The sequence below is a fragment of the Eschrichtius robustus genome, chromosome 17 (assembly GCF_028021215.1).
Source record: "Eschrichtius robustus isolate mEscRob2 chromosome 17, mEscRob2.pri, whole genome shotgun sequence".
NCBI classification, from domain to species: Eukaryota; Metazoa; Chordata; class Mammalia; order Artiodactyla; family Eschrichtiidae; genus Eschrichtius; species Eschrichtius robustus.
The window spans coordinates 60,788,277-60,800,432 of NC_090840.1; the positions used below are offsets into that span (position 1 = coordinate 60,788,277).

General features: G+C 33.7%; 1 protein-coding gene across 3 annotated transcripts in view; it reads right to left on the minus strand.

The window, feature by feature from the left end:
- Window positions 1–12,156, minus strand: part of CSMD3 (CUB and Sushi multiple domains 3) — a 1,176,048-nt gene that overhangs the window by 28,443 nt on the left and 1,135,449 nt on the right. For all 3 annotated transcript variants that reach the window (XM_068525309.1, XM_068525308.1, XM_068525307.1), the window contains 2 exons: window positions 11,373–11,546; window positions 9,598–9,671 (listed from right to left, as the gene is read on the minus strand). In XM_068525309.1, the coding sequence (XP_068381410.1) occupies window positions 9,598–9,671; window positions 11,373–11,546 (248 nt within the window). The remainder of the gene's footprint in view (window positions 1–9,597; window positions 9,672–11,372; window positions 11,547–12,156) is intronic.

A 12,156-nucleotide genomic window follows, 5' to 3' on the forward strand; every position in this document is an offset into this window, starting at 1 on the left:
AGTCAGAGACATAAAAATCAGTTTCTGAAGACTCTCAAATAGCAGGCTATAGCATTTGAATTTTTAAAACAAAAACATAAAGTTGCTAAAGCTTTCAGAGCAACTAAATTTTATGTAGAAAATAATATCTTTGAAAAATTAAACTAACGACTGTATGGAGAAACTATGAAACAAAAAGAATGATGAACAGTAATTCTAATTATGAGGCTGGAATTGCCACTTTAGATTTGAGTGGATAAAGCTTGACCAACTTGTGGCAATAGACATGGGAAGGAAGTTGTTTACTCAAAATACATTAAAAGGAAAAATCATCAGGATTTATTAAATGATTAGAGGCGGAGGAGAAGATAAGGGGTATTTAGAGTCTGCCACTTCAGCCTTCCCCAGCATATGGAGTCTGACAATGTTCAATTGCTGTCTTAGGGCTTTTCACATAGACTGTGTTTCCTTTTCTCCCCATTAGTCCCTACTCCCACCTGCTAAAGCAACATGAGGCTAAGCTTAACGTGACATAATTTGATACAAGATTCCACTTGGACCTTGAGACTAGCTATATTCCACCATCTTTCATATTCTCGTTATCACCCAGAACTATGCTACACTTGAAACGTTCAGTTCTAATAGTCATTCTCTTATAACAACCTTTATCCTTCCAGTTATCTCATATTATGCCTTCCATGACAGCATCATCTCTGCATCCAGGAGATCTCTTGTCTTCTTAATGCCCGATTTTGTCCAGGGCTACTACATTGCTCCACTCCAGGGAGCACTTTTCATGCTGTATTCAATATAATCCTTCAAACTGTGCTCCAGAGCATGCCATTCACATACTCCCTGAAGTTGTGCAATATGGTGCTACAGATTTTTACTTCCTCATATAGTTTATACAACTGATCATGTGGACTTTGCAATTCCATCCTTTAGTCAAACTGGCTCTACAAAACCCATCACCTCTACCAATCCAGCAATCTTACTTTAGGCTAGATCTCAGTTAATGGCCAGCCTTCACCCATAAATCTCCCCTCATTTAATCTACCACCAGAGACTGACAATTTTATCTCCTAAATCTTTCTCAAACTGTCCCCTTCCCTCTTTTCCCACGTACACATCTTGTTTTAGTCCTCAACATGGTTTCTCAATGGTTCTCAAACTTTAGTAGATAACATAATCACCAGAAGGACTTATCCAAACACAGAGAGCTGAGCCCCCCTCAGGAATTTCTGACTGGGTAATCTGAGGGAGACCCCAAAATCCACATTTCCAACAAGTTCCCAGGTAATACTGCTGCTGCTGGCCAGGGATCACACTTTGAGAATTACTGTTATAGCCAATTATAATAATCATCTAACTTGTCTCCGCTTCTCCAGTCTTGACCCCACTGAATTTATTTTTCACTCTAAAGTCAGAGTGATTTATTCAACATGAAAGTTTTACTTTATCATTATCCTTCTTAAAATCTTTACTGGCTTATCCCACATAAGATAAAGTTACATTATGTTAACTTGGTGGATAAAAGCTTCCATAAACTGATCACTAGCTGTCTCTAGCATCATCATTGACCACTTACTTTTACTCAAATTGTGCTCATATAATATTGAATTTTTGTAGTTCCCATAATGCATGCATATTTTTACACTGTCCCTCCCACATGGAATGCATTTCCCAACTATTTTTTCCTAGATCTTACCCTAAAAGATTTAGCTCAGACAAAATTTCTAGAAAGCTTTCCCTGCAGGAAGCAGACTAGGAAAGCTGTCTCTTATGTGCTTCATTAGCTCCTTTCAATGTTATCAATATTATCAACCTACCCTATAAAATCATCTATTCCATCTGACCCACACACCAAAATGTTAGCTCCTCTCAGCCAAGGACCATATGTTATTCACCAGTATACACCAAGAGCTTAGAAAAGTGTCTTGAAAATGTTGGAGCAACTGAAGGAATGGGGACTAAGAACTTAGTATAAAATTATTTGATTACTTAAAAAGATTTAACACGTCTATCAGTTTCTTAAAATGTAGTGATATCCCTTCCATACTTTAATTAACATAAAGTTAAATCATTATTTGTTCTTTGAAGAGTACATTTGGGTTACTTCATCAACCTTTATATTAGTAAGGAATGAGAAACATGATGGATTACATACACTTTTTTTTTTACTTCTAAGACTTTTTCCTCATGTCTGTAATCTTTTCTGAAATCATAATAAATTCTGCTTCACATATTAACCAGATACCATAGAACTAAAATCTATTTCAAATTTTTCTATATATCATTAATACATTTAATAACAAAATTTTTGTCAAACTCACAAATACTTATACCTAATATTTAAGATACCTAGAGTTATACAAATTTAGTAACTGACTTTTATTCAGCATTTGTTGTATTCAAATCAATCATCAAAACTTTCTCTAAATATTAGTGAATTAATAACTTTGCCAGTGATATATCCACTTAATAGTATATTTTACATATCTCTCCATCCTTTTCCAACTTGTCATGTAAATTCCTCTGACTATAAATCATTTCTAACATAAATAATATAATTTGAATATTTGTAGAAAAATAAGTAACATTATAAAATTTTCCATTATATAATTTTAAAAATTCTTGTAAAATAATTTATGTACAATTTTCCTGCCAATTTTACTAATAAAAGTGTTATTTGTATAAGCAATTATATACAATGTAAATATTAATTTTAAAAATTATTTTTATATCAAGATTTTTTAAAAATCCATATCAAGTTTTAATTGCGGTTAATGGTTAAATAAAATTTTCTTTAAATTGGCCCAAATTAGCATGTTGTTTACAAATGCATTATAAAATTATAAGACATGTCTAATTAGTAAATATGACTTACCTTCTTTAACTCTTTATTCCTTCTTTTAAATGTTACAGTTCAGTTCCTTAGTCATGAAGTTAGAGATCTAATCATATGATTAATCAAAATTTTAGAAATTTAAAACATTCTGAATAAGATCTATCTCCCCTTTCATGATGTTTTATAGCAAATTACTCTTACTTTGCTAGAATTTTCATCACTGTATTTTTTCGTGTCTGATTTTCAATATCAAATATTTGCTTAACTGCAGTACGCAGTATGGTTCCTAGCAACTTATCAAAATATATATATAATAAAGGCATCAAAAATTCATATGCTCCCTCTGTAATATATTTTAAACAACTATTTTATATTAGTATTTTTATTATGTTTATATTAAATACTTTACCCAAGAAAAGTTGAGGTAGCTTCTAATAAAATTTTAATACATTAAAATTAATAAAATTTAAGTAGAAAGGCAGGATCATAAAAATGAAAGGATAACACATATACTTAAGATGAGGTGCAAGGGATTTTCACTGACTGAGCATCAATTTTGGGCCCTGAGCTTCCTGAATGAGAAAAACAGAATTAAGGTGTTTTATCAATTTTTATTAAAAAGTAATCAGAAGACTTTAATTTTAAATGTTTAATTTTACTTTTTTGTTTTAAAATTCATGTTATGATATTCACCATTTATGGTAATAAAACACTATGTAACACACCTGCCTCATTCAATGTACTTATGTACTTATTTCAATTATAGACTGGAAGTCATACATAATCACCATGGTTGTTTTGTATTTTTTATTTTGGAAAAGTCATTTAATCTAAAAATCATATTTCCATTCATTTCACAGGGATTGCCACATGAACCAACCAAACGTAAGAAAGCCAAGTTTCAGAGGCTACTCAACAGAATCTGTATTTCTTTACAGATATGCTTAGAGATGCAAAGGCACATTTTTTCTTCTTTTGAAGGCTGAAATGGCAAAACAGTTTTGTGAATACCAGGGAAAAAGTTCTATTTTAGTCACAAATTACTTTTTAACTATGAAATTGGATTCTACACAGCAGTCAATATTCAATACTGGACTGAAGTTTAAAAGTGCATGATATATGGTTTTAAATAAAACATTAAAGTGCCATTTTAAGTACTTTATTGATATTATATCACACAGTACTTTACAGGTAGCCTAACTTAATTAAACATGTAAATATTTTCTTCTCCAAAATATGAATAAAATGTCTTTTAGAGTGCTTTTGAACACTCTAGCATTAGTCTTAGTCTAGTATTAGTATTATTAGTCTAGTATTAGCTAACCGTTTATGAGTTAGATTTTTTTTTAACATGAGTTTTAATAAGTTAATAAGTACTACAGCTGTAGATAGTAACCATTTGATAAATAGGAACAAAGTTTTAAAATGGTACTTAATTTATATCTTTGATCACTTCAATAGTCAATGAGCAGCCTCTCTTATTTCTCTAATCCCCAACCTTCAAATTTTAAAAGCTGTAAAGGCTCAGCAACTGTCAGCTTATGTGGGTTTCTAGAAGAGAGTCTATGTCGTTACATATGTAAATGTGAGCTATACATACACATACACAAATTCTAATACATATGTAGTTAAGAGTCATCAGATGAACCTCTTTTCAGAGGTACAGGGTTGACCCTGGTATCTGGATACCCAAGGAAGCTGCTTGTAGGTGTCCATTTAGATTATTTTGCAGAAATGGTCAATGTAGAATGGTGTTGAATATCTTGGGCTCTCCCAGACTGCTTCCAGCTAATCCTGACATTTTGATTACAATATCAATATTCTGGTTCTCACTGACTACACTAAAGATAACATTGGCATAAGAGTAATTGCTGCTCTTACATGGGTCTAGGACTGTGCCAAGCCTTTGCTCTAAAGCATTCCACCTTGAAAGATGTTTTCATCTTGTAGTGTACTGTAAAATTTTTGTAAAAATATTAGCTGTAAACTTTTTCTGTGATAGATTTATTTCCCCTATTAAGAACTATATTTACCCCTTTTAAAAATAACCCAAAGTTATTCAGTATGGTTTGCCTTTATCTTTTTAACTGCTTCTAGCATTACTTTATAACCAATCCTTTTTTCTTCTAAGAATAGAAGTGTTTCCATTATAAGACCACATTTCAGCCAGGGCTGACTCTGAATGATGTCTGGATTCTCTACATGGCGTCTCTCTCTGCTTTGGGAAGCTCTTTAGTTAGACAAGCACTGTCAGTGGTGAAAGGAAAAAAAGCTAATTATTACTTGTTGGAATCTTGTTTCAGGCATGCTGTAGCTTTGTGCAAGGTCCATTACTCTGCTGCTGTTGTCACTTGGATGCTACATTTACAGAGAAGTGGTTCGGCACCCAGCACACTAGTGATTGCCAGACACATCTGAGCATGTCAAGATGAATTTTTTAAACATTAGCAGAAGGTGTGTGACATAACACCGAGTTGACTTAAAAGAGATGCGGGGCACGGTTGTCTAGGTAACTGATTACTGTCAAGTTTGCCAGATACAATAGATAACTCCCTAGATAGAATACCTAGGACATTCCTTTTAAAGTCAGGTAGCTAAGAAGCTGTTTGGTTTCTTCAGTGTTCTCCACCTACTCAGGTAATATGGTTGTTCATGAAACATTAAATAGTAGGGTGAACTGTGGTTGCCAAGATGGCTACTGTTGTACCCAGGGTTCTGTATCTATAAAACTGGGTGGTCCAGACTTGCTATTGGAAACAGAAGCCAGAGAATGAAAGGTGTCAACAGTCACAAATAGTTGATCATGTTGTCTTTAGTTATTTCTGTCTCCCTACCCCTCAATCAAGGATGCTTTTGTAGTCTCTGTAGTCAAGACAGAGTTTTTTCATAATCGTTATTTTGGTAGGGTTAAATATCTTATGTTTAATACCTTGGAATTAAATATCTAAAATCAGATTAAAAATATTTTATATTTATAATAATTTTACGTAACAAGTCCTAAATCAGTGTAATGTGTCTTCCAAACTCCAGAGCTCAATTTAGAGTAATACAGCAGTTAGTGAAATATTTGTGTTTGGCATTTCCTCCATAATTAATCTGGATGTTGCATCAATCATTTTGATACTTACTCTCCTTACTACTAATATATTTTTAGCTAAAATTGTTCCAGTTTATAATATTTTAGATAAAAAGAGAAATAACTTTGAGTACTTTTTTCAAACACTAGAGTTTTTGTCATCTCTAGCAACAGGTGATATATTCTTATATTTTAGTAATTATATCAATGTCCAAAAATCTACTATATAAATCTTTATAGAAAAGGAGAGTGAACAAAATAAACACATTAAAGAGAAAATTAAGAAATGCAGAGTGCCTCTGCAATTTATAACTTTCTCCTTTCTCTTGTCCCTCCCAGAAGTGGGCTAACTATAGCTATGATTTTATTTAACTCACTACTGGTCACTAGATCAAACCAGAGGTAGATACAAAAGTTGGAACATTTTCATTCTGTCTCTGGATATTTGAAACTGAGATTGCGACAATTAATCACTTGCCGTATGTGGCTGAGATGTAAATAGAAATGATGCACCCTTTGCCATATGGCCAATCTACAGACAAAGAAAACGAAGTAGATAAATACAGAGTAGTGTAAGAGACTAAGTACTGTTGTCCAGTTCCTAGATTCTAGGCTTGATGAGTCTCACCTAGATCCTTCCTCTTGTGGCCTGGGACACACCTACACATGGCTTTTAATGCCTTTAGGTTTAAGCTAGCTCAAAATAATTTTTCTTACTTGTAAGCAAGAGTTTTTGGTCAACCAGTAGAGAAGTCTTTTCTAGTTATATAAGGCCATATTTATTTGGAATCCATCTATAAATTGATATTAGTTAGAATTACATAACTTCTTAAATTCTGTTGACTCTATACAGGTTTAGCAAACATAATTTATATATAAATATATAAAATAAGTATATATACAGACATATGCACATATCTGCCATAACCATGTATGAAAGTTGACACCCCTAATTTAACATACTCAGTATATCATTTGTAGTTTTAATAGAGATTAATAGAGATAATACAATTTTATTAGGTTTTACTACATCTGAAATCTAGTCTATTCATATTTATCTAGATAGACTATAATGATCTAATGTATGTTTATTAGCTGAATAGTATGAATTCAGGGTTAGTTTAACTTTGTGATAACATTTTTCAATGATTATAATAGAATTCTTAAAATTCAGAGTGAATGACTCTATTCATTTCATTGGATGACTATTCTAAACTCAATCTTATTTATTTCAATTTCCATTATCTCAAAGGGTATTTCCTAAAAAGGACTCAGATTCTTCAGAAAATCATCTGATTTAGTGTACAGACACTGACATCAAAATTCTGTATTCTGTAAAAATACTGCCATTGACTTGCTCTGTGATCAAAGCCAAGTCATGTGCTGTTTCAGTTTCTTGGTCTATATGATGAGGTCTAATACTGTTTAGCTAGTTCATTTTTCAAGATCTCGATCAACTGATAAAACATTTTATGGAGATATGAATCTAAAGTTTTCTGAAAACACCAACATAATAGAGACCGAGATGCTTTTTCACACTTTTGTATTGCCTAGACAGGCCTGAGGCAAACAGGAAGAATTGGAAAAGCTATCAAATCAATGTTCATACTGTGCCTGAACTGTAGATAAATGGAAACTATTTTTAGCAACAAATATATGGCACCTGTTATGAGTACTTCCTTTAGAAATGAATGTTCTTCGGGTTCACACTGAATTCCACACAAAATAGCACAATTTAGAAAACCCTGCGACACAAGGCAATTGGGTAGTGTGTAAACTGGCTATTTCCTTTTGGAATTGGTATGCACTTTGGCTCCCCTTAGGCCCCTGTAATGAAAATCTTGCTGAATCTCTACATAAAATCTAAACTGGAATAAGAGAGAAAAGAAAGTCAGCCACCCGTGACTGGGCATGTTAAAGAATTCTAATATTACAATCCAACTATGTGTTGTATAATAATAGGTTACAGTTAAATTATTTTTTCAGAAATTTCCCACATCAATGAAAATGTTTAAAAATTATTTTAGTATTATATACATATTATAAGAAAAAAGTCTTTTAGTCTTATTGCCTTCTTGAATAACCACATTTTTATATATTTGGTAACTCTTTGTCTCAGAAGTTTCTCTTTAAACCTCTTTTGAGGCAGGAGATAGATGGGCCTCAGGCTGAACAGGTTCTCTCCTACGGACAGAAGCTCCATAATAGCAGAAACTCCATAAAAGCAGGATGATGGAGGGGGCTGGGCCCTTCCCAGATAGAAGATAAGAGACCACATATTCCTCATTCTCGAAGTCAAGGAGACCTCCCCAACTACACATGCGCAGAAAGGCTCCTTGGAGGTCAAAAAGGGAGGGGGCGCCACCCCATAGTAAGTGATGCCAACTACCCATAGCCCTCTTCACTAGAATCCATCTTGGCTGAGAGATGCGCACGCACACAGGGGAGGACCCTGAGATAAACCAAATACGGACTCAGAACCAGGCAAAGCAAGATGACTGGTCAAAGGAAACCCGGAAGAAATGCCCCATAAAACTGATTCAAACTGCCATGAGGATGCGGATCTCTCTCTCTGAGCCCGCCCGTGTGTCTATCCACACATACTGTACTCATTTTCCTCCTAATAAACACTTCAGTTGCTTCACTACTTTCTGTCTTATGTGGAAATTCATTTCTTCATAGCTGACAGGCCAGGGCCTTGTCACTGGCCACTGGTCCCTGGTGGCCTGGTGGCTAGGATTCCGCGCTCTCACTGCCGCTGCCTGACCTCCATCTCTGGTGGGGAGCCGAAATCCTGCTTCAAGCCGCTGCAGGCCGAGGTCACCCGGATCACTTTCATCTACACTCTTCCTCATTGTCCCCATATCTTCCTGTAGAGGTTACCCATTTACTCCCTCACTTAATATTTCTCTTACATACTAGCTACTGCTTACAGATTTTCCTATGCTCACAGCTCTCTCCAATTTTTATTTTATCCTCATGGTCAGGCTATATCTTGAAGCATATATTCCTTCTAATTTCTTTTTATTTCCACTCTTTCGTTTCCTGTTACCTTTTTTAAAAGGTGTTTTTGAATGCAGATATAAGCATGACTTTTTTTTCTGTTTGCATTCACAGGATTTGTGCACATGAACCAAAGCCTTTTGATCTAGCTTATATTAAATGGAAATATTTAAAGTATCCATTTGATGAAATAACTCAGACAACAGAAAGACAAATACAATATGATCTCACTTCTATGTGGAATCTAAAACAACAGCAAAAACCCGAACTCACATAAAAAGAGATCAGATCTGTGGTTACCAGAGCAGTGGCGGGGGGAGGGGGCAGGATTGAAGGAAGGTAGTGAAAAGGTGTAAACTTCTAGTTATAAGATATGTAAGTACTAGATATGTAATATACAACAGTGATGAGTATAGTTAACACTGCTGTATTGTATATAGGAAAGTTGTTAAGAGAGTAGGTCCTAATAATTCTTATCACAAGGAATTTTTTTTCTTTTTTGCTTTTTTTTATTGTATGTATATGAGATAATGGAGGACATACTCTCTGGATTGCTAACTAAAATTACTGCAGTAATCATTCACAATATATATGTCAAACCATTGTGCTGTACACTTTAAACTTATACAGTGATGTATGTCAATTGTATCTCAATAAAACTGGAAAAAAATAATGATAAAAAAGTACCCACTTGAAATCCAAATGTACTGTTTTGAGATCCATGACGTGGCACTCCTGGGTTTTCACATGAGGTACGGGTGGGTTCTAAAATAAAGATTAAAAACGTGATATTCCTTTAAAATTTACAGTTTTATTTAAATGTGTATTTCTCCCACATAAAATAATTTTAAGACATCTAGGGTTTAATGAAAGGGCCCTGGGTAATAATAAAGAGTAAAATCTAATAACGTATCTCCATGAACAGAAGCCTGCTAATCTTAAAGCAGGAAATTCAGGTAGACTGCAGTTTATATGAATTATGCAATTCTTGAACTTTGTACCCTTCTAATATAAAAGCACTTGACATCCAACTAACTCTGTGAATAAAAAGTTAAGGGCAAATGAAGGATATGAAAGAGGAACACATACATAAAACATTTGCTCAACGACTTTACTAAGTTATAATATCAAGTAGGGTAATATTCCCTTCAAGAAATAATTATTTTTCCAGAAACAGGACTTAGTTATTTGCATTTTTCACTGACACCTGTAGGAGATTCAGGCATAAAAATGGTAGGGCTGGTAGTCTCTGATTTGGCTAGCTTGTATGACAGGTTATTTGGTTAGTTTATTCAATGTGGAATTTAATTTTAGGAGAAAAGGGAACACTCATACACTGTTGGTGGGAATGTAAATTGGTGCAGCTGCTGTGAAAAACAGTATGAAGGTTTCTCAAAAGCTAAAAACAGAACTGCCCTATGACCCAGTAATTCCACTCCTGGGTATATACCCCCCCAAAAAACTAAAACACTAAATCAAAAAGATACATATACCCCAATGTTCATAGCAGTGTTATTTACAATTTCCAAGATATGGAAGCAACCTAAATGTCCATTAACAGATAAATGGATAAAGAAGATATGGTATATATAGAGAGAGAGAGAATAGAATACTACTCAGCTATAGCAAGGAATGAAATTTTGCCATTTGCAGCAACATGGATGGACCTGGAGGGTATTATGCTAAGCAAAATAAGTCAGAGAAAGACAAATACTGTATGATATCACTTATATGTGAAATCTATAAAATACAACAACTAGTGAATATAACAAAAAATAAGCAGACTCACAGATATAGAGAACAATCTAGTGGTTACCAATGGAGAGAGGGAAGGAAGGAGGGGCAAAATAGGGGTAGGGGATTAAGAAGTCCAAACTACTATATATACAATAAGCTATAAGGATATACTGTACAACACAGGACACATAGCCAATATTTTATAATAACTATAAATGGAGTATAACCTTTAAAAATTATGAATCACTATACTGAACACCTGTAACTTACACAATTTTGTACATCAACTATACTTCAATAAAAAACATGACAACAAAACAAAAAATTTAGGATTACAGAAATGTACTTAGAGCCATTTTGAAATCAAAGTACCTTTTTAATATTTTTGAAGCAAGTCTAATTTCACTTAAATATGCTTTATTAACTATAAAGCTCTATACAAATGTTAGTACTGATATTTCATGATATTAATCTGGAAGCTTTTTTCTTTTTCATTTTACTGATAAACAGGGAAACTATTTTAAGCATTTATTCTAGAAGTTTTATGCGCTAAAAGTAATATATGTTTAACAACATTAATTTTCAGTGCCTTCCAATGGCTTCTGTATTTTACATTTGTTTTTCACATATAGCCAACTATAGTTTATAGGATAAAGAAAACCATTAAACCTTCCTACTATCTATTAATTCCCAAATTACTGAGCATTATCAATCTTTAATTAATATTACCTATGCAGTGAGGTGATGAACCACTCCAAGTGCCATCTGCTTGACATATTCTGGTGCTAGATCCCACTAATATGAAAGGAGAATTGCAGCTGAATGAAACCTCTGACTGGTATATAAAGCTTTTGCCTTCTCTTTTCCCTTGGGCAGGTATACCAGGGTCACCACAAAACTTCGCTGGAAGTGAAAAGAAAGACAATTATATAGTGATTTAGATTCATCAGAGTAAACAGTTCAGAAAAATGATGAAAATAACTGAAATACTGCACTAAAGTGACATGCTATCCATGTTACTCTATCCCAATGAAAATTTGTTTAGCTTTTGTCTACATGAATAAATGCTGAATATTCAACTCAGCATAATATTTTTTAAAAATTAGTCTGATCCAAATATCTTTCCACCTAGTAGACCACCTTAACAATTGTAGACTTTTTGGTATTCTTTTGTTCTATATTGACCAGAATCAAACCACATATTTGTACATATAGGCTACAAAGTTGGAGTGTATTCTTGAAAAGGCATGTGATTCACAGATAGCTCTATCAGAAACAAACAACCATAATGGTCTAGGATATACTCTCCAGATTGCTATGTATTTTTTTAATGTATATAAAAGATATAGTTATTTGTTTCAATGATACGTGCTCTGTTGAACACTCGGATCACGTATCCTAGTATCCGAGTATTCAGTTGTCTTCCTCTTCAAAATATTGGCGGGGGGGGGGGGAGGGGGTTAGTTTTTTAAAGAGAAAAGAAGGGCATCAGAATCCAGATCCATACAAAGCC